Source organism: Haliotis asinina, chromosome 14 (genome assembly GCF_037392515.1).
Source record: "Haliotis asinina isolate JCU_RB_2024 chromosome 14, JCU_Hal_asi_v2, whole genome shotgun sequence".
In the NCBI taxonomy this organism is placed as follows: domain Eukaryota; kingdom Metazoa; phylum Mollusca; class Gastropoda; order Lepetellida; family Haliotidae; genus Haliotis; species Haliotis asinina.
In genome coordinates, this window is record NC_090293.1 from 15,280,601 (window position 1) to 15,306,818 (window position 26,218).

General features: G+C 40.3%; 2 protein-coding genes and 1 pseudogene across 2 annotated transcripts in view; 1 reads left to right on the forward strand and 2 right to left on the reverse strand.

Moving 5' to 3' along the window:
* The window catches only part of LOC137260656 (protocadherin Fat 4-like), a 71,329-nt gene extending 55,407 nt beyond the window's left edge, over positions 1-15,922 (forward strand). Inside the window, exons 41-47 of the mRNA XM_067798255.1 lie at positions 8,203-8,447; positions 9,852-10,041; positions 12,169-12,705; positions 13,492-13,669; positions 14,496-14,542; positions 15,223-15,287; positions 15,824-15,922. Coding sequence (XP_067654356.1) covers positions 8,203-8,447; positions 9,852-10,041; positions 12,169-12,705; positions 13,492-13,669; positions 14,496-14,542; positions 15,223-15,287; positions 15,824-15,922 — 1,361 coding nt within the window. The remainder of the gene's footprint in view (positions 1-8,202; positions 8,448-9,851; positions 10,042-12,168; positions 12,706-13,491; positions 13,670-14,495; positions 14,543-15,222; positions 15,288-15,823) is intronic.
* LOC137261935 (sulfotransferase 2A1-like) lies at positions 25-8,125 on the reverse strand (annotated as a pseudogene).
* Positions 15,923-19,878: 3,956 nt separating the features above from the next.
* Positions 19,879-25,993, reverse strand: LOC137262183 (sulfotransferase 1E1-like). Its single transcript, XM_067799970.1, has 6 exons — positions 25,907-25,993; positions 24,322-24,520; positions 23,656-23,976; positions 22,961-23,064; positions 22,078-22,240; positions 19,879-21,958 (listed from the first exon to the last, which is right to left on the reverse strand). The coding sequence occupies exons 1-6, from the start codon at positions 25,940-25,942 to the stop codon at positions 21,837-21,839; spliced, it is 945 nt and encodes a 314-aa protein (XP_067656071.1). The 5' UTR covers positions 25,943-25,993; the 3' UTR covers positions 19,879-21,836.
* Positions 25,994-26,218: the final 225 nt, after the last annotated feature.

A 26,218-nucleotide genomic window follows, 5' to 3' on the forward strand; every position in this document is an offset into this window, starting at 1 on the left:
GTGTATTTGAAAATGTCCAAAGGACTAGTATTTACTCCTTGCATACGTATCATAGAATCTTGACCGCGCCATCTTTTCTTCGTACACTTTGTAGTAATCTTCCAACATCTGGTCGCTGAACCAGTTCTTACAGTCACCAACGGTGCCTGAAAAATACCTTTTCTGTACAGAAAGTTTTCACTATCCAGTTTCATTGAGATGTTTTCCTTGTCGCTTTTCATTGTGGAAAAGTTGCACTTCTCTGCAATGGCACGGCACAGATCGTCATCTCTGCGTAGTCCAAGAAAGTCAGACAGAGATTGTACAGAACCTACGGGATCCTTTGTGAAAAAAGAAATGAAATCATACATAGGTTTACAATGTGCGAAATCACGTGATGTCCAATTGGAGAGTAATGATCTCTGAGTGACGGTGATGGTAAAATCAGAGCTAATCAATGTTTTGTTTTGTTTTTTGGAGGGCTTTTTTGAAAATCAAAAGGAAAATTATACAAAGGTTCATCAGTGTGGAAAAGCATACCCTAATCAGACTCTGTAATTTACATAATCACTCAGTGCCATGTAGAAAGTGGCCAGATTACACTTTCTCAGTATAGTACAGATTCTAGTACTTTTGGGGTAGAGTCTTATTCGGAAGTGGCGTTAATTGGCTGAGTGAGTTACCAGCTGACTTTGTGTGCTGGCCAATAGGTTCTAAGGGAGTGGGTTTGAATCTTGGATGGTGTCCAACCCAAGCCTTTTTAAATATTTTTTTTATTTCAATTTAAAGAGAACATGGAGAACATAAACTACATTAATGACAAAGTGCACCATTTTATCCCTGGTCTCAGTCCACATATATGATTGTAGTAGGATGGTTGCAGTCAGGAGATCTTTTCGTACCTTGATGGCGTCTTCATAAATTTGGAAGTGAAATGGAGTTTCGGGATGTTGACTGACATATTTCTCAGCATCTTTCAAGTGATCAATTGTGCCATTACTGTCGACTGGAAAAAGCCCAAATCATTTCTCAGTAAGCGAAAATAACAAGATCGATTAGCCTGGGTTAAACTACAATCAAAGCGCGAACATCTTTGACATCATATGGGAATTTTTTCGAGGGGAAATGGAACCTGGGCCCTGTTACACAAATCTATCGTAGCGTTACGACTGCACAAAGTGTGCTACATGACACACTTGCACAAAGTGTGCTACATGACTCCCTTGCACAAAGTGTGCTACATGACTCCCTTGCACAAAGTGTACTACATGAATCCCTTACACAAAGTGTGCTAATCCCTTGCACAAAGTGTGCTACATGAATCCCTTGCACAAAGTGTGCTACATGAATCCCTTGCACAAAGTGTGTTACATGACTCACTTGCACTACGATGGTTGTAACTCCCAAACTTAGGCTTAAGACAGTTAAACGCTAGGACCACTTTGTGCAAGTAGATGCAGCATTAGTGGTACAACAAACCCTAGCGCTACGATAGTTTTGGGAAACGGGGCCCTGGAACTTGCCGCTACAAACGAATGTTTTAATTACTCCAAATCAAAGTATGTACTGTTTCTTAGCAAAGCTTACTCAAAGATGTCCTAGTGAAGAACTGATAATTGAGAAAAATGAAAAAAAACCCAACTAACTAAATGCATTATTAAAACTTCAGAAATATTGTTGTAGACATATTTTCCGTTCAGTACTGACTGGTATAAACAAGAAGCATTAGTACTTAGATGTTTTGTTTTTTTCCCATTTTGTTGCATCACAATAACATGTACATTGCACTTTGGGATTACATGACAAACGAGTGTGTTTCCTTGCGCGGAATAAATCTTTCATCAAGCTTCATTTCGAAGTGTGAAGAATGTTCTGACCAGTTTCATCCAGGAAAAGTTGAAGAAAATCCTCAAAGGAGCCAGTATATGTTCCGGCAGTCAGAGGCCTGTAATAATAGGACTTGTACAGAGAGCTGACAACATCTTTCGGGTCTCTCAGAGTATGGATGACCTTGCACTTCAGGGCTGTGATATCATCTGGAGAGTGGGACATCTCATGTGAGAGTGGATGATGCGCGGGGATTGCAGCTTGGCCAATTCGTCAGGGGTACATAACTCAAAGTGATTGCTTTGAACGGTTTCAGCTTTATCATTAAGAAGCATACTCGTCATTTCGAATGTCCAGTGTGTGCCTTTAAGAAGTAAGACATGCCACTGAAGATGTACATGACATATCTATCAGCAACAGTTGACATCTATCACTTCTGTGAAGGTCAAGAACTGACTGCTCCATCGGCAGCGTGAAATTGAGTAAAATAACATTTGTTGTCGAATTGCTTATTAAGCGTTACAGTTGAAGAATGTTACAAGTTATTTCTGGTTAAAGATTCGATGACATTGTTAACTTTACTTTTAGATACTAAATCAAAGAAATGTGAAGCCCATTTCTGTAGTCATGCAAAATGTTACTACAAGCTAAACTCACACACTTAATGGACTAAAAAGCCATGGTTAGTCATTTGATTGACAGTTTGACATTCTATCATTGCTCATGAAAGTGATCACAGGATTGTTCGGATTTAATTGTTCATAACACGTATAATGCCGGTGTAGGTGTGAGGTAACATATCCTGACGAGGCCAGTGTGTTAGCGTAGTGGTTAAAGCGTTCGCCCGTCACACCGAGGACCCTGGTTCATCTGATGCTATCTCAGCGTCTGCTTACCCTTTCGCAAACACCGCATGTCATGGCTGCTTTTCAATGATCCGGACAAATCATCGTCATCCAGATTGACAAATGTCTGTCGTTGATCGATGGTCTGAAGGTAACGTACCTGTGCGAGGATATCCACAAAGGTATATGTCATCGGGTCTCATTTTGAAACCTTTGACTTGCTGAAGTAGAGAGACCTTGAACAAAGGTGCGTAATGTACCCCTTGGAATAGGTGATATCTTAAAGAGTTTCCGCTTCGATCTGTTACTGTAACGAGGCGCTGTTCGCTGAAATCCACTTCAACCTTCTTTCCGGAGATCTAGGAAACAGTTGCAGGTTGGTTAGTATAGTTTTGGCATGCCTGCAAAGTCCGCTCTGACTGATAAACATTTAAAGAGAGAGGTAACGTTTTGACCACATCATTTGATCATTCAAATGATCATTCAAACTTATAGTAATATAACCTACATCTATGTAACCTAATGGTGATATGACCTACATATATGTACCCTTACTGTAGTATGACCTACATCTATACATCTACATCAGTTAAATTGAATTTATTGAATTATGACACATGCACAACACAGATATTCCTATCACTGTAGTTGTCTTAAAAACATTTCACATCTTATGTGAAACAAACTGTCAATGAGTGAGTAAGTGAATTTCGTTTTACGCCGCACTCATCAATATCTCAGCAACGTGGCCACGCAACTGGGGTTCCGTGACATGTGTCATCCAAGTCAATGAGCCTGACCACCCGATCCTGTTGATCTCCTCTTACGACAAGCATCCGTTACTGAAGATTAGAGTTCTAACCTGACCGTCACTGGTAAGAACAGTATTAAAACAAAATGTTCTACGTTACTATCTGTAGAACATTTGGGTACATTGTGCGGAGCCCATTGTTGAGGTCACCGGTGATATTGCTGGAATATTGCTAACAGCGGCGTAAAACTAAACTCACTAAAATGTTAATGGACATAATAATATCACAATAACAGAATTTAGTTTGGAAAGTCTCTTGATCATAGATGTCTTAGAGTTTCAGCTTATGATCAAGGAATTAAATTATCGATATATTTATTTCACATTGACAGATCGAATAGTCCTTGTCATCGCCATATTGATACACGTGAGTGTGTGGTTTTACGCCGCTTTTAGCAAACGTCCACCAATATATGGACTTCAAACATTGCACCAAAGTTCGGAATCGAAACCGGGTCTTTGGCATGACGAGCGAACGCTTTAACCACAAGGCTATCCCACCGTCTACAACATTGCTACTTAATACGGTAGCACGGTCGCAGCAAAGACTGCGTGTGGTAGTAGGCCGTTCACCCTTCACTAGCAAACACGTATTCGGCCAAGGCCGTAATTGTCGATCAACAAGGAGAGTTTTATGTTATATAATAAGAGTTTGATGTTATATAATAAGAGTTTGATGTTATATAATAAGAGTTTGATGTTATATAATAAGAGTTTGATGTTATATAATAAGAGTTTGATGTTTAGTATGATACGATTGACGTTTCGGTGTAGATTCTAACATCGTTATCAAGCAAGTGATCTTCTAACATCGTTATCAAGCAAGTGATCTTCTAACATCGTTATCAAGCAAGTGATCTTCTAACACCATTATCAAGCAAATGATCACTTGCTTGATAAGGGTGTTGGAACCTACATCGAAACGTCGCTCGTATTATATTAACTCATTTATGCATAGGGTCTCGGATTTTCGGATGGACATAATAATATCACAATAACAGAATTTAGTTTGGAAAGTCTCTTGATCATAGATGTCTTAGAGTTTCAGCTTATGATCAAGGAATTAAATTATCGATATATTTATTTCACATTGACAGATCGAATAGTCCTTGTCATCGCCATATTGATACACGTGAGTGTGTGGTTTTACGCCGCTTTTAGCAAACGTCCACCAATATATGGACTTCAAACATTGCACCAAAGTTCGGAATCGAAACCAGGTCTTTGGCATGACGAGCGAACGCTTTAACCACAAGGCTATCCCACCGTCTACAACATTGCTACTTAATACGGTAGCACGGTCGCAGCAAAGACTGCGTGTGGTAGTAGGCCGTTCACCCTTCACTAGCAAACACGTATTCGGCCAAGGCCGTAATTGTCGATCAACAAGGAGAGTTTTATGTTATATAATAAGAGTTTGATGTTATATAATAAGAGTTTGATGTTATATAATAAGAGTTTGATGTTATATAATAAGAGTTTGATGTTTAGTATGATACGAGCGACGTTTCGGTGTAGATTCTAACATCGTTATCAAGCAAGTGATCTTCTAACATCGTTATCAAGCAAGTGATCTTCTAACATCGTTATCAAGCAAGTGATCTTCTAACACCATTATCAAGCAAATGATCACTTGCTTGATAAGGGTGTTGGAACCTACATCGAAACGTCGCTCGTATTATATTAACTCATTTATGCATAGGGTCTCGGATTTTCATCAACATTTGTGAGCTGGTTTCTACTGGAAAGCAATGGAAGGAAAGAGGTACCATTTTACCAGTAAATCAATTTGCCCATACTTTTTTACACTGCAAAAATGTGTTTCATAAATGGGACAATACGCAAATTAGAGAACTTAAATCGTGTAATTTACTAGGCTTAGGTGGGGAAATCAACTTCTTAAACTGTAATTTTGACTCTTATCATTTGAAAGCTTTCAGTCATGGAATGAAACGAAACTGGCTTTCATATGGAACAATGTATACTAACAAATTGAAATCGGAACATGTCATGAATGTATCCCTAAGCACAAAGATGATCCTCACATATGAAAACCATGGACACAGGGGTATTTGACAGTGTTAGGTAGGTGCATTCATACACACATCTGGGAGAAATGAAGGGCCTAGGGTAAGTATTCCTGGGTATGTCATACGAAATCTGGTAAATCGTTTTTTCTGTTTCTTAGATAAACCATATTATATGGCAGTAAGTAGATAATTGGTTTCCAAACCAATCAGTTATTGGTCATACGAGCCATGATTTTGCAGACACAGCTGGTTGGTAAAATTGTTTGATAATTTGAAGGATCGATATGGTGACGTCCAGGTTAAGGAATTGGAACAATGACAGCATCTCGCCATGAAGAAGGAAATTCCACTGACGTCCAAATGCTATCAAAATATTCACAAGGGTTTTTTCTGTAAGTGATTTAGGAGTTGATGTTAAATGTTATCAGGTCCTGCAGCAGTATCTGTAGCATGTTCAAGACCTTCATGTAGGTCATGAATAGAAACCATTTCATTATAATCTTCCCCAGCGGGAGACTTAAGGATACATTCATTAAGTATGATGTTTAGTTCATCAGAAAAGTTTTAAGAGATCAAGAATGACCATGAAATGTTGAGGTTTGATATTACACATCGTGTCACAAATAAAGGCACCATCCCACCCACATAAACACATTCTGAAGGACATAGATAGTTAAAATATGAAACGTCACCGTACCTTACACTTGGTTGAATTGGCAGGGGATCCGGCTCTACCTTGCCATGTTTAAACAATGTAAACCCTACAGGTAATGTGAATAGTTCAATCACTAAACAATTCATCCAGCTCTGTTCACGTCTATATTGAAAGTTATATCTTCATCGGTACAAGAGAAATGCTTTTTGGAAGTACCCGTCTCTAGAAAGGGACGATAGGCATAAATGGGCTAAAGAAGTTGCACATCGCTAGGACTCTCCCTGTTGGTCATCGCACCGACTTATAAATGCCAAGTTATCTGACGTAACTGTAACTGTAGACTTGTACATTAAATTATTCATCAACATAATAGAGAGACGGTGATTTTCGTCTTTACTTTCTGTGAATTTCCCCTCTTTACTCTTCGCTCCATCCATTTTATGTTCGTATTGCGACACAGTAAGTATTGTACTCTACAGTCGATTAAACTATCACATAATATCTCTGAAGGTCGACGGTCGCAGAAGTAGGTCTGAAGTACCGTATACTTTCTGATATACCTCGATATTTTAGAATTTACAAATTATAGCTAAAGGTCAACTGAGGTAATAGTAGGTCTGAAGTTGGAGTGTTTATTTTCTGATATATCTACACTTAAGGGAGAAGCGTCTGATGTCCAGATTGTTTTGTTGCTATATATTGAGCACTTGTATTGAAAAATCTCCCTTGTATTAGGTGACTTGGTCCTGTCGAATGAGTGAGTGAGTTTACATTTACCCCACCTTTAGCAACGTCACGGCCGCGGATACGAAATATAGGCACGGCACATTAAACCCTTTTGAGGAATCGAACCGGAATTTGGATGTGACGAGCGATCCCTTGAACCAGTCGGCTAGCCTACCGTCCCTGGTTGGGTTAGATCAGGAATTTTAACCATTTTTTATACAATGGAAATAAAACCAAACACGACATGAACGAATGATCAACTTTACGTATTATACGCTTTCAACATTTTGTCAGTAATGATTGTGTACATCGCAATCAGTCGGCTTTAAGCAACTCCCTGGATGTCGGGGGGATAGCAATGTACCTTCCACTCACCTAAATAATGTCTATGTAAAATTCAAGATACAGCACGCAATCAAATCCCCCATCTCGATATAATATTGTGTCATTTTTGCAAATATAATTGCTGAAAATGATCTCTAAATATTTGATTCTTAAATCTCGTCAGTTTCCAATCAGGACATTAATTTGTGTACCTTTTGAAATGGAAATATTTACTTGCAGAATTCGAATTCAAGACATTTTGTGATGACTGTAATCTCACTGCCAGGAAGTCACTAATGATTATTCTGAAACCGATGCCCATAATCGACTGAAATGTTTGAGAGAAACATGCAGATACGAACGCTGAAGTAAGAATTGGATAGTGTTTACAAACAAGTCGCCTTGAAAGCTTCCTCACACCAAAGTTATATGTCAGTCTCTATATCAATCCGAAAAAGGGTTCTTGACTTGTCCCAAACAATGGTAACGAAGTACCTAAATTTTCTGTTTTCTGTGACCAATACCACGGATGGAGAACGCTGCCAACGCCTTCTGAAGAACATCTGGTATAATTAGCATATCCCTGTGATGTCGTACTCGTACATTAGGTGATGGTTTGGTTTGGATTCCGTATGTGAATGAACAGAATTTTGCATACTTTAATAGCTTAACTTTTGCGAATACTTTTACGTACTGAGTGGATTTTGTGTTGGTTAGTGTCAGCAAAACGTTTAAATGACCGCCAACTTACCTTCTTGTCTTCAATGTCCTGACCTTATGCGGATGTCAAGAAGGAGCAAGCATTCCCTCCGAAACATCGTGTTATTCATAATATTGGAGATTTTCTTATGAATCGGTGTTTCATACCCCGACAATAATATCTGCGCGTCAACACTAGCGATATGTCACCACTTACTTTATCCACCATTTCCGCCAACCAATAAGGATGGTCTATTCGTAATTCCTGTGTCGACATTTATCAGATACTTGTTGATTTTTTTCCAGTCTCATCTATCTTCATACACGAGTGCTCGGATGTTGATACCGGAAGTAATGGGGAGATAACTCTTTCCATTAAGGATGGTGACACAGATAATCTGTTCAATGTCAGTGACAACCAAGTAACTATGGGTTCCGTCGACTACGAGACGCTAACTCGTGACGTCCCCACCTACTCCCTCACACTCGCCGTGTCAGACAACTCTCTGAATGAGGCTAGGAGAACTGCATACGTCATACTGGTGGTAATGGTGAGTAGACTAGCGACTTGCTGTGTGGGAATTAAGTTGAAGTCGATGTTAAATACAATTGTAAAAGGGTTTGTGTGATTGATTGTCTTGTTATATATCAATACTCTTCGATTACATGGGGCGGCAGGGTAACCGTGTGGTTAAAGCATTCGATCGTCACTCTAAAGGTCCTGGTTCTATTCCATACATGGGTACAATATAAGCAGATTCTTTTCTGGAGCCCCCCGGACTGACATTGCTGTAATATTGCTGGTATTGCTGTACATCGACGGTAGTAGGGTAGTCGAGTGGTTTAAGCGTTCGCTGCTCATGACCCGGATTTGATTCCCCAGGCCACGTCGATATGTTTAGACCCATTTCTGGTTTACAGTGATGTATTGGAATATTGCAAAAACAAATAAAAATAGTAACAAAAATAAAATAAATAAATAAAAAAACCGGCATAATACTGAACTCCTCACTCCGGTATATTCGTTCATTCAGCCCGTAGCAAGGAAGTCCAGTTTAGTATTTTAAGATTTAGACTGTTGATATGACCACTCTAGATCAGAACATGATGCCGTTTCTTTGTTGTGTGTTTATTCCATGAAGGGAACTGAACCCGGATTTTCGGCGTGACGATCGAACGCTCTAACAACTAGGCTACCCCAACGCCCCCAGCGGGCATAACCAGCAGTATCAGTTCAGTCATGTTAAGCATGTTCAATAGTAGCAATTGTTACGGATAAGAAATTGCCGTGACAAACGATGTAAGAAACCCCCTGTGAACCAGGAAAAGAGAACAAAGACAAATTTTGTATTATTTAGCAAAGAGAGCAAGTTGTACAAAGTCACAAGTCAGTTTCACAAAACCGATTTCAAATACAATACAAATGATGTAAAATCTAAGGCAATGGGCCACAAAACATAATACAGCAAAATCACCAAAGTCATAGTGCGAGGGAGAAAGTTGCGCAGAATGTAACATAGCGAGCGGTCAGGCAACTATGAAGATAAAGCGTTGGCAGCGATTGATGATGTATACTCCAGTAATGTGAATGCGTCCCATCATAATTATTATTCAAAACACTAAACGTTGTGACCCAATAATAATTATTACTTAATTAAAAGCAAAACATACAGAAAATACACACTCGTAACAATTTCAGAAATTAGGTTTCATTTGAGTTGACTGATTTCCGTTAAACTGCATTAAACTGCATCAAGAAAAAGATTGTCTTGCATTACAACAGTCAGTGCAATGCATATATCAACAGTTAATACATTAATGGTATTGTTTAGGCATGACCCTGTGTGGTTTTGACGTTTCTTAGTTGTATCAACCAGCGGAGTTTCCCAGTTTATGCTTGTCGTGACAGGTTTAACAGGCAGTTTCCATTGCATGCCATTTTTCGTCTTTGGCAGATTGCTCCACGGAACGAGTTTGCACCGATCTGGACTTCTCCCTCCCTTGACGACAACACTGGTCAGTTCCCAGTCCTGTCCTTGTCCGAGGACGTCAGGCCTGGCACAACTGTGGCAACATTCGCTGCCTCTGACCAGGACAGGGGGCCAGATGGTCTGGTCCGATATTGGATATATGCTGCTGTGTCTGGTGAGTATGTGCAATTCTGTTGGGTCTCTTAGGGTCTGATATTGGATATATACTACTGTATCTGGTGGGTATGTGCAATTTCGTTGGATGGTACTAGTGTGTTAGGGTCTGATATAGGATATATACTGCTGCATCTGCAAGTATGTGCAATTCTGTTAGATGGTGCCAGAGTGTTGGGGCCCGCTGTGGGATATATACTGCAGTATCTGGTAAGTATGTGCAATTTTGTTGGATGGTACCAGAGTGTTAGGACCCGCTGTGGGATATATACTGCAGTATCTGGTGAGTATGTGCAATTTTGTTGGATGGTACCAGAGTGTTAGGACCCGCTGTAGGATATATACTGCTGTATCTGGTGAGTATGTGCAATTTTGTTGGAGTGTACCAGGGTGTTAGGACCCGCTGTGGGATATATACTGCAGTATCTGGTGAGTATGTGCAATTTTGTTGGATGGTACCAGAGTGTTAGGACCCGCTGTAGGATATATACTGCTGTATCTGGTGAGTATGTGCAATTTTGTTGGATGGTAACAGGGTGCTAGGGTCTGATGTAGGATATATACTGCAGTATCTGGTGAGTATGTGCAATTTTGTTGGATGATACCAGGGTGTTAGGGTTAAACTCTTTTATCCATCAAGGAAAGATTGTCTTGGATTCAAAGAGCCAAAACAATGCATATACCAAGAGTCAATACATTAATTACCCCCGAGAGAACATATAACTTACCTACTGAAACACAATTAAAAGGCAATCTCAGTCAAGATTTTTTTTCTTTGCGTGTAAGTATAGTGCCTAGTTAGTACGAAGCTGATATGAACAGAGATAGGTTGTACATGGATACTGTTGTATGTTAAACATACTGGACTTTGGTTTGGGTGGCAGAAGTGTGGAGAAAGGAATGGCTCATCACGATGTCGAGTGTATTTTGACGTGGTGGGTATGATGTTGTGTACTCCCCAAAATACTCACGGTTTCAACCTGCAATTTTTAATTGAAATCTAAATATTAAAAGCGTGTCTACGAGATGTTAACGGGGTTTCTCTACATACAGAATGCACCCGATCTCGACATACCTTGCAAATAATCAGGTCGGGTCTTCAGTACATGTGTTACATTATTCATGATGAACGTATTTATGAGGATTGTGATATGGAATATACTGACAAACCCAGAAAAAGCAAAGTTTCCATATCAGTAACTCTTCTGAATTCATTTTCACCCGGGAATTAACATTACCTTTTACTGCTTATGAGAAACGCTTCACTCTGAACAAGCTGTAAAACTAGCTGGTTTCTACATGTTTAGAACTGGCTCTCGTGATCCGTACCACCCATTATCTTTATGTAGTTGGATTTATTTATTTTAGAATATGTTTTGTAAGTCATCGGCCGTGATGTGAAAGTAGTCTTTTCATATTCATCTTTTTGCTCAAAGTGAAACATAGCGAACTAATGAAATGATGTAAATATATCTATCTAATATGATAGCATACGTAGTGTGGGAAACTGATGAAAAAATGGTACTTTTACATGAAACAGGACGGAAACATGTGCAATGACATTTCGCATGATATACAAGTCAAGGTAGTTACGGTACGTTCCTGACACCTGAGGATCCGGGTTAGCATTGATCTTCAGTAACCCATGATCTTCAATAACCCGTGATCTTCAGTAACCCATGAGGACGGTGGGGTAGCTGAGTGGTTAAAGCGTCACGAAGAAGACCCGGTCCCGATTCCCCACATGGGTACAGTGTGTGAAGCCCATTTCTGGTGATCCACGCCATGACATTGCTTGAGCATTTCTGAAGCGCCGTAAAATCATACTCACTCATTCAGTCAGTAACCCACGCTTGTTGAGAGAGGTGACTAACGGGATCGGGTGATCAAACTGACTGACTGGATGGACCCATATCATCGGTTTCCAGTTGCGTAGGTCAATACTCATGCTGTTGATCACTGGCTTGTACGGTCCAGATTCGATTATTAACAGGCAGCCGCCTTATAGCTGGAAAATTGTTCACTGCGGCGTAAACTTAAACTCACTCACGCATTCCGTATGTAAATGGCGCTGTTTGTTTGTAAGGTAGTCACTCCCTCACTCACCCTTCAGTTACTTCTGTCCTAGATGCCGGAACAGATTCCATGGACAAGTTCACGATCGATGGCGTCACTGGAGTTCTATCGACAGCGAGAAACGTCGACGCCGATATCGCCACAAACGGCAGTCTCTATTACGACATCACAATCCGTGCCGAAGACTCCTCCTTACTCCGTAACTACACATTGGGAGTCCAGCGGATCTATCTGACCAACTTCAACGACAATCCACCCATCTTCACCAAATCTCTGTACACTATCCAGGTAACATGCTACAGCTTCAACGGGGACCTTGTGTCCTCCGTCGTCGCTACCGACATCGATAATACGAACCTCTATTACAGTATCAACGGCAGTAGCCCTTACGTGTACGTCAACCTCACCAGCGGTGGGATCATATTGATATACACTCCTGCGGAACTCGGCATGAAGTACGTCACTTCCGATATATTGGTGGTGAAGGTCACGGACAGGGGGTCTCCAGAGCTTACAGACTACGCCGTTGTCTACCTCCTCTTCACCGACTGTGACAGACCAACGGTATCAACAACTACATCATCGACCAGTGAGAAAAATCATGTTTTGTTTTTTAATTTATGTGAATCCTGATATTGCACGTACAAATTAACCCCCGTCTCTGGGCGGTTGGTTCATACACGTTGACAATCACCTGAGAAAGGTGCACCCCTTCACAATAATAACTACACCAGTTGTGATACAGTCAAGCAATGCACTAGTATTCACTTAACCAGATCGAGCTGAAAAAGCTGTAATGTGTGGTAGGAAGCAAAAATGAAACAATATTTCAGTTTGTCACGACATGTCACCTTGTTAATGAAGCTATGACAGAGCAAGCAAGGTTACATATTCATTAGCAAGATCAGATGTTCGACTAAATTTATGAGAGCATTAACGGTCAGTAAATATATATGTCAAACAAGTATGTGGTACACGAGCATTCATGTGGGTATCCTCTGATAACTGGTCAAAATCTTTCCCAAAGCCAAGAGGGAGTGAGGTACAATTTAGAGTGACATCGGCAAAACGTAAGACATATTAAGATTGGAACTGGAATCTTTTATGTTACCATTCCTTGGAATCTGAGAGCGTTAGACGAAATGGGAATCAACATACCACTAATTGTTTTGAGATTAGTAATACAGAAATGAAGCTCGGTAAAATGATATAAAAGTGAGTGCATATCACAAGTAAGAATGGTAAAATGGGTACCAGGGGAAGTAACTGTACCACTTCTGACGTCATAGTTCCCCAAGCTTTGAATGCAAATTGCAAGAATGATGATTAGCTCTGGCAATCCTGTGTGAATGGCTGAAATACTCTTTGTTCCCAGCAACAACCACAACTATCCTGACAACTACACTGGAAGAGGCCACAGAGTCGTCGACCAATGGGACAACTTGTAGCCCACCACGTGGTCAGGTTTTGGAGTTGTGGGCCACCAGGACCATCTGTGGCATGCTGGGAGTGGGGCTCGTGGGAGTGATTGTGGCAAACATGAGATGCCAAAGGTGATGTAGCCTAGTGGTTCGATTCCAAACACGGGTACTATGTTTGAAGCCCATTCTGGTGTCCTCATGGTATTGCTGGAATATTGCTGGAATATATTATCTGGTGATTTAGGGCACAAATATGCAGTACTTGTTTTTAAAGTAAAATCAACTATTAGAGCCAACTGGTTAAATGGTATTAGGCCGATATGAGAATGTACTCAATGGCGATACTCGTATGCCAACATATTCGGTGAAAATAACACGCACTTGACGAAAGATTTCCTCTGCGAATAATGTAGCTTGCAAGGGTGAGACGGAGTATATAACGAAAGAAGAAGCACACAGAAACAAACACACACACACACACACACACACACACACATATATATAGATATATATATATAGATATATATATATACATACATACATACATACATACATACATACATACATACATACATACATACATACATACATACATATATATATATACACATACATACATACATACATACATACATACATACATACATACATACATACATACATACATACATACATATATACATACATATATACATACATATATACATATATATATATATATATATATATATATATATATATATATATATATATACTTAGTGTTTATATATATATATGTATATATATATACACACACACACACACTAAAACACACTAAAACACACACACACACACACACACACACACACACACACACACACACACACACACACACACACACACACACACACACAGACATTACTGACGTCTCCCTGGTTGGCAGTCGTAAAGGATAACGTGAAATCAATGTAAATTTCAGGGCACCGGCTGCTACGGTAGCTGATAAGATGTCGAAACAAAAGAAAGGTATGATAACATAGTACCTCATACAATCACTTGGAACATATGTTTAGTAATACGGCACAATACAACATTCAGTTTATTATGGTTTTAGTATACATGCGTATAAATGTGTTTTACAGATTTTCCATTGTCACGCATATCGACATATACAATTGCAAGTGTAGTCTCACTGATTTGATTGATACATGTCATGGTATCCCATTTGCGTTGACTGATGCTTCTGCTGGTTATTTTAGACAGTGTAACAGCCAATCAACGCGTAGCAATATGGGGCTTCTCCACACCGCGGATTTCTTTACAGAGAATGTTGTTTTCATTTTAGCATTTTGTTAGAAAACTGGTAATGGTCATAAATGCAATAACAACTCTGGACAAGAAATGAGAGACTACCTTTCCCTCGTTATATGTATAATGTAACTGATATAACTCTGTCATTCCTCGACAGTCGTTAGTTGTGTAAGTAATGTCCTTTGGTATCACTATTCTCAACTGTCCTATATAATGTGTTAAAACATTTGTCAAAGGTAACGCCGTTCATGTAGTTCACGAAATGTCCACGGAACGTGATAAATGTTTATTAACCTTTTTATGCGCCTACTATTCTTATTATTCTGGGTCTAATTCTGCCATGTAATGTTTCTGTTCATCCTGATATATATTAAGCGCCTGGCATTGTGTTTCAGTCGCACCCAGGAGTATCCTGGACAGAGGGAACACAATGGAAAAGAAATTTCCGGTAGATAATCTCGTGAGTACTCTACCACGACATCCCATAACACTGGCTCTTTATCTTTGTCGCGGGTGAGTGAATGATTATAGATTTACGCCGCTTCTAGCAAAATTCCAGCACTATCATGGCGAGGGACACCAGAAATGGGCTTCACAGTTTGTCTCCATGTGGCGAATCAAACCCGGGTTTTAGCGTGACGATCAAACAGTTAAACCACTAAACTATCCCTCGCCCCCCTTATCTTTGTCATGGCCGACTGCCTCAGACACATTTCAAATAAATATGAGAAATATAGTGACAATAAAGTTGCCTGGTGTTTTAGACACAGAGTCGAGTAGGCTGATATTAAGCGCAGCATGTCGAGACTTCGGGGTTCCAGGACCGTCGACCAACAATCGACCCCCAGGCCTGATTAGATAAGATGCTGACAAACACTTCCCTGGACTTCCTGTTGGATAAGCTATACTCAGTGACTGCAAAGAGATGATATGTTCATAAATCTCAAATTCATGTCATGTTCATTTTGAATTGAAACATTTGTCATATTTTAACAGATAGAGGAGGGGACTAACAATGGACCGCCAGGTTTCGGGGAAGACATGCTTACCTCCAGCGCTCCAGTGGGTCATCCCACTTTAAAATATAATCCCTAATCCACACATCTTCCTGTGATCCCTGTGAAATATGAACGTGGTTGTACCTCGATGACTGTTCAAACATTACTATTAATTATAATACTAATCCTCAAATATACTGTGGTCATATGACATATATTCGGGTTCTACCCCGATGGCTGTTTAAACGTTTGTATGTTATTCTGAAGGAGGACGTCTGATTTTTTAACCATTACGAAACACGTACACTGGAACTTTTTTATTTATCGTTACTGTATTAATCTGTCTTAACCCTTATAAACGTTATATACGCTTCGAAGGAAGTATGGGAAGTTCATTTTGAATTTATGATTGAAAACGTGGGTTGACTATCGGAGTCAACAAATATTAATATGATATCCAGTTGTATTGTGACAACAGCTGTTTGTGTAGTAAACGCGCTTTACTTTAGGACGTGAAATTTCCATGCGTATGATTTTCATTTTCAACCCCCAAGGAATCAAGAGACGCTAACTAACAACTGTTTGATTGTAAAAATAAATGGTCTCGGTGATTTGTCGACCTTCTTGAAAACCGTTAAAAGCACGAATGGCACCCACACTTCGTTGTTCGCGTGCGTTCCATGCGTTGTGTTTAGGGATGGTGATAAAGAGAAATGGTGGTTCGTTTCAAAAGATGTCAGTCTTTGAAAAGTTTGTTAACACTAACACTTCCTATCCAAAGTGCAAGTTCAAGTTCCCCTACTTTTTGTGAAGAGTATATCAAAGGAGGAAACTGTGTTTACTTCGAGTGGGCGTTAAACGCGTAATACCATCGTGTTACTTTCATGTTCATGTCAAACAGGTAAGATTTGTGTATTGCCCATGTGTTGATACTTGCAAAGATACCGCTCTGTATGTATGTAATTATTTTACCCCAGACAAATGCGTTTAATACCCTATATGCATGCAACATTATAATCTGACTATCAACCTATAAATATATACGTATATTTCGCATGTCAGTGTTTTTATGCAACATATGCAGTTGCATTGGAGTGTGAACTGATTTTTCGTGATTTGTGCGCCCTGTTCCTTCCTATTGTTATCTTGGCGACATTTAGCTTTCTTTAAAGTATCAATCGATATTCGAGACGATGAAATGTATCGAGAAAGAAAATAAAACCTCTCAGCTTTTCAACCTCTCAACTTTTTGATGAATACCTTGAGGCTTGGACTTCTCCGAAGTTGCATGAACACATACTTAACGTTTGTTTGGGGATGTTTTAAGAAATATCTTCATGTTTGCTTTGTATGTTCTTTTGAGCTGTGGACTGTATTGTATATGTGTGAGTTATAATATCCTTTAAACAGCAAACTGAGTGTATGAGTGAGTATGGTATTACGCCACCTTTAGTAACACAACACATCGGGTACGCCAGAAAAAAAGCTTCACACATTGTATCCTTAGGGAGAATCGAACCTGAGTGTTCGGCGTGAAGAGTGTACGCTTTTAACCACCATGCTACACCACCTTCAACGAAACGCGAAGCGCGCAGGAAAGGGAACCTTTACGAATCGTCTTGCATCGATTCACATAGCATCGAACTGAGTGACTAATTGCGGAAATAATTCCGCAGTGCGTCGGCAGAGGAGGAGGATTATGGTTTTTGTAAAGAGATTTCCGTGGCACATAGTATGTGGACCCAGACACCAATAATGGTCTTCACGTGTGGAAACGAACTCTGCTTCCAGCATGACGATAGGACACTTCAACCACTGGGCTACCCACCTCCCTACCAGAGACCGTTGTATCCAGGGTAAAACATCATTTTCACAAACATGCAGATGACAGGGAATGCTTTCAATTGCTATTTTAGCCATGGAAATGACGCTTTTGTTACCCCTTCTTCTGACGTCCGCTGAATAAAATCTTTTCAAAAAAGGAATGGTATTATTAGTTCGTCTAAATATTTTTTTCTTTGTATTGTTCTGTTACATGCAAAATATAACATGAGCATCAGAACTGAAACACACCTTCATGGCTTCCTCGTATATCTGAAAGTGCACATGGATGTCATTGCTTCAGCATCGCGTTGGTTTGTAAACATCAGATTGCTGTCATGTGAAAGTAAAATAAACACTTGTTATATACAATGTAACATTACATAATGCTAAATAATGCTAGCTAAACGTATGTGTTCCACACAGATGTGTCTACACTAAGGTACTTAGATTTTCAAACATCCCATTGGTATCATTGAAAAAATACTACTACGGCGGTGGCACTGTCAACGGACGGTACCCGCATAGAACGACACGATACGTTTGGCGGTACAAGGCCTTGTGTTCGGTACATGGAATATGATCATAATGCAGTAAATTGACAAGAATCATAGCTAAACCTAAATCTAATTTGGCAAACTGGCTCGACGTCTTGACATTTTTAATACGTTCAACGAAATGGTTAACAAAACGACATTTCGAAAATCGAAAATACGGCATTTTCTATTGCATTACGGTATACCGAAGGCAAAATACCTCGTTAGGCCGTCCTATCTGTCTATCTATCTATCTATCTATCTATCTATCTATCTATCTATCTATCTATCTGTCTGTCTGTCTGTCTGTGTCTCTGTCTATCTGTCTGTCTCTCTGTCTGTCTGTCTAATGTATGTACGTGTGTGTGTGTCTGTGTGTGTGTGCTTTTCCGTTCTTTTCGTTCACGTTATAGTCCGTTTCACAACTGCACGTTACATTATTCACAGAGAAAATCTTCCGTCACAATCAGTTCTTACCTTTCGCCAACGTGTATCTGAATGACCGCAATAACATATTAAATATCATGAATTAGTTTTGAAAAAAACTTCATCATATATATGGTCCATATGTATTCTTGAAATCTGAATGTACATGTATTCTAGTTGTACGTTTAGTTGTTCACCATTGTCAACGATATTCGGGCAACGTCATACATCGGAGAACATCAGAAACTGGCTTCATAAGTTGTTCACCATTGTCAACGATATTCGGGCAACGTCATACATCGGAGAACATCAGAAACTGGCTTCATATTAATGTCCCCAATGTGGGAAATAGAACCTGAGCCTTAGGCGTGACGGGCGAACGCTGTAACCACTAGGCTACCCCACCACCACCAATGATTAAATCTCATACTCATAGTGATGGAGATGTTGTTCTGATACAATGGGAGGGTGGGGGTAACCTAGAACTATCTGGTAGCATATCACACACTGTGTCCATGCGGGAAATCGAGCGAACACTTTTGCCACTGAGGTACTCAGCCGGCCCTATTGATCAACCAGTGGTCAACCACATGAACATCGATCTACGCAGCTGGGATACCATGGCATGTGTCAACGAGATTGACCACCCATCCTGTTAGTCGCCTCTAACGACAAGCAGGATTTTCTGAAGACCAATTCTAACTCGTATTTTCACTGATTACAGGCATAGTTACAGGTACAGATTCCGACACAGCGGAACTGGGAGGTCAACAGAACACGTTGATATTCGAATCTCATTGACAATCTAGTAATTCGCTACATCGGAAAAGGGCTTCAGACACTGTTCACATGAGGTCAGGGGAATAGAACACGGGGACTGGATATGAAGAACGAAAGTTTCAACGACTAGACTGTCTTAATGCATGAAGCGGACAGAACGTCAAGCAAGAAAGGGGACCCTGAACTGTAATGGGTCATGAATTCTTAAACCGTTGAACTACTGTCCGCCTCAACGTGTGTTAATTATTAGTACATTATGACCTTGTGTGCTGGCGATTAGGTGCCTGACTCTGAGGGTGCGGTTCGAATCCCGGATGGGGCTCGACCAAAAGAAAAGTACTGGGGTTTGTACTTTCCTAAGAAAGTGTAATCCCAAATATGGCACATGTTACATTTGCCAACTTTCTAAATGGCACTGTGTAATCATAGCTTTCGGCCGTGGGAGCGTGCAAACTTACACTTATCAGAGGGGCATACAAAGTACGACTTCAATTGTTTTCCATTTATTCACATTGTACATGGAACTCAATAAAAGCCATCATCACCCCACCCCACTACCCCAAGCTATAAATTATGAACGGCCCCTAAACTTCTGCGCTGTCCTCCTCATCCGCCAGATCATGACCTTGCAACAGACCTTGAAAGAATCTGGCGTGACATCCCACAAGCCTTCCTTGCACGTTTGATAGGCTCTATGCGTCGTCTCAATGCCGATGGTGGACATACCCGTTTTTGAGCTTGTGGTATGGTCGTTTGACCCCTGTCCCGCTTGTAAACTCGTGATGTCATTGTGATTGACTTTTCAATTGAAATTCTCCCGACTTGTTATGGTCTCATGATTCCCCCATTAAAGTTTATATGTACTCTTGACATTGTCGGTCTTATCAACTGGGATAATATTTTGACAATTCACAGGTTTTTTTATGTGGCTAGTATATAATACAGTGAATGCCTCAACCTTGAGAATAGTGAAGTGGTGAATTTAAAGGCCAAGGCAGTAAGTCAACGTTGTGGTGTTGTAAGAAATCCATACCAACCCTTGCCGTAGGAGGGCGAGCATTGTCCTGCTGGAATGTTAACGAGGGGCCATGACGTTGCAGAAAAGGAATTGTCACAGGTCGAAGAATCTGATCGTAACCCACACCAGTTAAGTTGCCCTGAACAATCATCAAAGGAGTTCTTTGGTGACACCGAATGACACTACATTCGGCAAGCTTGACAAAGACGTTGTGGTAGGATACGCCGAAGGGCGAGTCATGGCCTTATGACGTTGTGCAGACGCTAGATTTGGTGTGGGCAGGGCAGGGGTTGAGCTTTCCAAAATGACAGTATTGTGTGGCATTCATTTGCTCTGCTTCTCTTTCCCGGAATGCACGTGCAACAACGTATTGCACGTCTCAAGGACGAAACCACTGACGTCACGGAATACATGTCACTATTCTCTACACAAATGTGACACGTTTAGATTTTACATTTTTGTATTCACGCTTTCCTTATGTGCCCAGTACATTTTGAATGTATAAATTATCACCTTTTGTACTTCTGCGTCGGGTTGATTCGAAATACACTGTAGAAATACCTAAACACATACAATGATGTGTTTAAATGTTCCTTTCGTGATTGCAAACTTAACTGCCGTCATTTCCAAAGCCGTCTGACACGTCATCGTACTCCAGCTCTGCAGATCGTTGCTCATGCTGTTGATCGCTGGATTGTCTGGCGAACGACTTGATATTTACAGACCGTCAACATTGATTGGTTTGAAAAGAAACAAGTGCAAACTTTTCCTTACAAAAGAAATAAGATCTGCAAAAATATGACCACTTCATTAGTGTTTCGTTTCCAGAACTTCCGAGAGGTACGTACACGTTCATAGAGGAAGGGGCATAACTCTGCTATCCTCCACTTCTTTTAGTGGCGTTTTCAGAAGTAGGAGAGTCAGATAAACTTGTGCCAACATAGCTTTTTGTGTATAAATGCTGTCTGAGTTTCAAGGCTTGATTGATCTGGGGCATCAAAATAGCAGAATGACTTGTCCCATGTAACAAAAACATTTCCTAAATGACACAGCCCATGTTCAAGATGTACAGTGCATGGTTATACGAAATGTTATTCTTCCGACAATCGTCCTTTTTCTGGAGGGAATAACAGTTTCTTCAGAACACAACAATTGACTCACTGACCATAATTTAAGTTCTTGATTACGAGCTATTTGCCAATACCAGCCTGCAGCTGACCTTCAACAGACATAAACGACAGAAGAGAACACATGCCCGTGTCTGTTGTCTACTGTCAACATCACTGAAGGCTCTGGCAGATGTCAGTACTCCTACAGAATGTGTATGACATCTTTCATCTGAGCAGCATGATGGATCACGTGTTTAGAGACAATGTCGTTGGTGTGTTTGAAAACGTAACAAAATACGTCGTCAAAACGAAACGTCCTTACTAGTATTTACTCCGTGCATAAGTATCATAGAACCTTGACCCCGCCATCTTTTCTTCGTACACTCTGTAGTAATCCTCCAGCATCTGCTCGTTGAACCAGTTCTTCCAGTCACCAACGGTTCCTGTAATACAAAACCTCTGTTAAGTAATCTGTTATGGTTACAGGAATTCTGTTAAGCAGTGTTGTGATGTTAGGCAACTGTGCTAGAACATAGACGAACACAACAGTGCCTGAAAATACCTTTTCTGTACAGAAAGTTTTCACCATCCAGTTTTATTGAGACGTCTTCTTTGTCGTTTTTCATTGTGGAAAAGTTGCACTTCTCTGCAATGGCTCGGCACAGATGGTCATCTCTGCGAAGTCCAAGAAAGTCAGACAGAGATTGTACAGCACGTACGGGATCCTAAGTATAAAATGTATATATATAATCATACATAGGTTGACAAATGTCCCAACTGTAGCCTGTGATTCACATATGGAGAGTAATGACTTAAGAGAGACGGTGGTGGTAGTACAATGGTTCTTCTTGAGAATATGCTGATCAATGGGTTTCTTTTCTAAAAATACAACATGGGGCAGACTGAAGAGATAATCATGTATAATTTTAGTTTCACAAATGAGCAAAAGCCTGACATAATTGTAGTCATTAATTTACATGATTACATATTGCCATTTAGAAAGTGACCAAATGTAACATATTGGGATTACACTTTCTCAGTATAGTACAGATTCTAGTACATTTTTGGTTGAGTTTCTTCTGGCAGTTGTGGTGAGTGTGCATGTTAGGAGGCTGACTTCGGGTGCTCGGGATTAGGTGTCTGACTCTGTGGGTTTGAACCCCCGACTCAACGCAAAAGTACTGAGCTGTACTAAGAAAGTGTAATCACAAATATACTAACATATGGTGCGTTGTAATTTTCGTGCTAAAAGTAATGATTTTTGGTGACTATGATGGTAAACATGTGCTGATCAGTCGGGTTTTTTTAAACACAGTATGGAACAGGATTAATGAAAATGTGCATCATTTTATCCTTGGTCTCTTTCCACAAAACAACTATAAACAAATATATAGAAGTAGTACATTCGCAGGCAAAAGTTCTTTTTGTGAACCAGGACTTCCTACCTTGATGGTGTCTTCATAAATTTGGAAGTGAACCGGAATTTCGGGATGTTGACTGAAATATTTCTCGGCATCTCTCAAGTGTTCAAACATCCCATTACTGTCGACTGAAAAAAAAACCGAAATCATTTCTGAGTAAGCGGAAATAGCAACGATATTTGACGCAAACCGAGACAAATCGGTCAACATAACAGAACATATTTACCTAGGATGAACTACAATCCAAGGGAGAACAACAGAAATTGTTTTCATATTTCAGTTGGGAATTGTTTCCAAAAGTTATCGTTGTGCTACAAGTCTGTGTTACAACATAGGAGTTACGACAGTCGTAGCGATAGATTTGGGAATCGGGGCCCTGGACCCTTTGCCGCTAATGCTCTAAATGCTCCCCATCATGGTGTTCTAGTGTTTCTTGGTTCCATGTCATAGTGAAGAACTGAAAATGTAAAGAACAAAATTGGCGCTAACCGAATGAATTGTTTGATTTATTACAAATCTAGAAAGGTTGTTGTGGACATACTGACTGGTATAAACCGGAAGCATTTACACTTTGATTTTCTTTTTCTTTTCCTTTGTTTTGGTGTCAAACTGACATGTTCATGGCGCTTTAGGAAGATTTAACCAAAAAATACTTGTTTCCTACAGTGAAATCAAACTTTTTTCTAGCTTCAGTTCGAAGGGTGTAGAATGTTTCTGACCAGTTTCATCCAGGAAAAGGTGAAGAAAATCCTCAAATGAGCCAGTATATGTTCCGGCAGTCAGAGGTCTGTTATAATAGACCTTGTAGAGAGAGCTGACAACATCTTTCGGGTCTCTCAGGGTGTGGATGACCTTGCATTTCAGGGCTGTGACATCATCTGGAGAGCGGGACATCTTCACGTGAGAGTTGATGATGCGCGGGGATGCCAGTTTGGCTAGATCGTCAGGGGGAGATAACTCCAAATGGTCCTTGTACCTTTGCATGGTGTCAGCTTTACCATTAAGAAGCATACTCGTCATTTCGAATGTCCAGTGTGTGCCTTTGAGAAGGATGAATGACAAGTTTCATTGAAGATATACATGACATATCTATCGGCAATGAAGTTCTCATGAAACCGATCACAATATTGTTGGGCTTTAATTATTTATAGCAAGTATAATGCTGATCTCGGCTTAGGGCAGCCATGACTTATATTTACTGGAGAAGGAAGTGGAATAGCGTAGTGGTTAAAGCGTTCGATCGTCCCCCCGAAGACCCGGGTTCGATCCTGATACTTCATCACTGCATGCTTAACTTTTCGCAAACACCGCCTGATTTTCAGCAACCCAGTGATAAATGCCTCATCCAGTATGACAAATATATGTCGTTGATGATTTGTATTTACCTGTGCGAGGATATCCACAAAGGTATATGTCATCGGGTCTCATTTTGAAACCTTTGATTTGTTGAAGCAGAGAGATCTTGAACATGGGTGCGTAATGCACCCCTTGGAATAGGTGATATTTTAAAGAGTTTCCGCTTCGATCTTTTACTTTCACGAGGTGTTGTTCACTGAAATCCATGTCAAACTTCTTTCCAGAAATCTAGGAAACAGTTGAAGGTTGGTTAGTATAGTTTTGGCATGATTATGCCTGCAAAAGGCTTGCACTGTTATAAGTCCCCGATGACAGCCGAACATTTAAAGAGAGAGGCAAAATTTTGACCATGGCCATGAATACATTCTGACCCTTTTTCAAATGAGCTTCGAGTTTTAATCATCACTCGATTTATGGCACACGCACAACACAGATATTCTTATGACTATCTTATCCGAGACAACTTTAAGTGAGTTAGTGAATTTCGTTTTATGCCTCACTCAGCAATATCACAGCAATATGGTAGCGCAAATGGAGTACGTTTACTTGTGTCAGCCAAGACCGGGAGCCTGTTATTCACCTCTTACGACAAGCACTGGTTACAGAAGACGAATTCTAGCACTGGTGGAGACAATGTTAGAAGAATTTTACATTGTTTTCTCCGGTATAATGATACATATTTTCGATTTTGGAGAACACCAGTTCTGTCTTATGCAAGAAAATAATTTATTAGATAATGTGTCCCATATACTTTTTGAAGTTTATTCTGTTACCGCATAAAGCTATTTATAGTAATTGCCTCCATATGTTTGTTCTTTAACTCCGCTCTAAGAATATTGCAGACATATGGCGAATGTTTGTACCGGAGCAAGCTTCATATGCACGGTTTAGAATCATAAGGACAGTGAGTTAGCCTCGCGGCAATAGCGACCGCTCGTCACGCTGAATGCCAGGGTTCGACCCCCCATTTAGCTACAATATGGTGAAGCCTATTGCTGGGGCCCCATTTGGTGATATTGGTGGAAAATTGCTAATATCGGTGTAAAACTGAACGCATTGAATTCATAACGGACATAATTTCACCATAATAGAATTTAGTTAGTAGTTAGGAAAACTTCTTGATCATAGATGCCTGAGTGTTTCAGCTCATGTACTAGGAATCAAAGTAACAACCTTTCAGGTGTTGATGAATCCAATAGCTTTGTTCATCTCCACATTGATACTAGTCAGCGAGTGACTTTACGCCACGCATTGCACACATGTTCGGAATCGAACTCGGGTCTTTTGCATGACAAGCGAATGCTGTAACCGCTAGGCTATCTCACTGACTACGACATTCCAGCCTGGTTCCCTGGGTCTGATGCGCTTGTGCTAACGCTCCGACACTGCCGGAGCGTTAGCGCAGGCCCATCAGACCCAGGGAACCAGGCTGACGACATTCCTGCTGAATACGATAGCATGGTCGTAGCATAGATAGCCGCGACTGTACAAGTAGGTCGCGCAGCCTTCACTGTCAAACTAGAATTCGGTCAAGGACGTAACAGTCACTGCAGAGCTGAACATTTACTTGTAAATCAACATAATAGAAAGACGGTATTTTTCGTCTTTACTCACTGTGAATTCACCCACTTTACTCTTCGCTCCATCCATTTTTATGTTTGTATTGCGACACACTAAGTACTGTACACAGTCGGGACAGTTTTGACTACACGATCACGAAATCTGGCTAAAGGTCGACGGTCACAGAAATAGGGCTAAAGTTACCGTATACTTTCTGATGTACGTCGATATTTTACTATGTACGAATTATGGCTAAAGGTCGACTGTGATAGGAGTAGGTCTGTAGGTCTGAAGAGTGTTTATTTTCTGATATATCTGCACTCACGGTTGAACCGTGTACTTTTCGTAAAATCCAGCGTGAGAAAT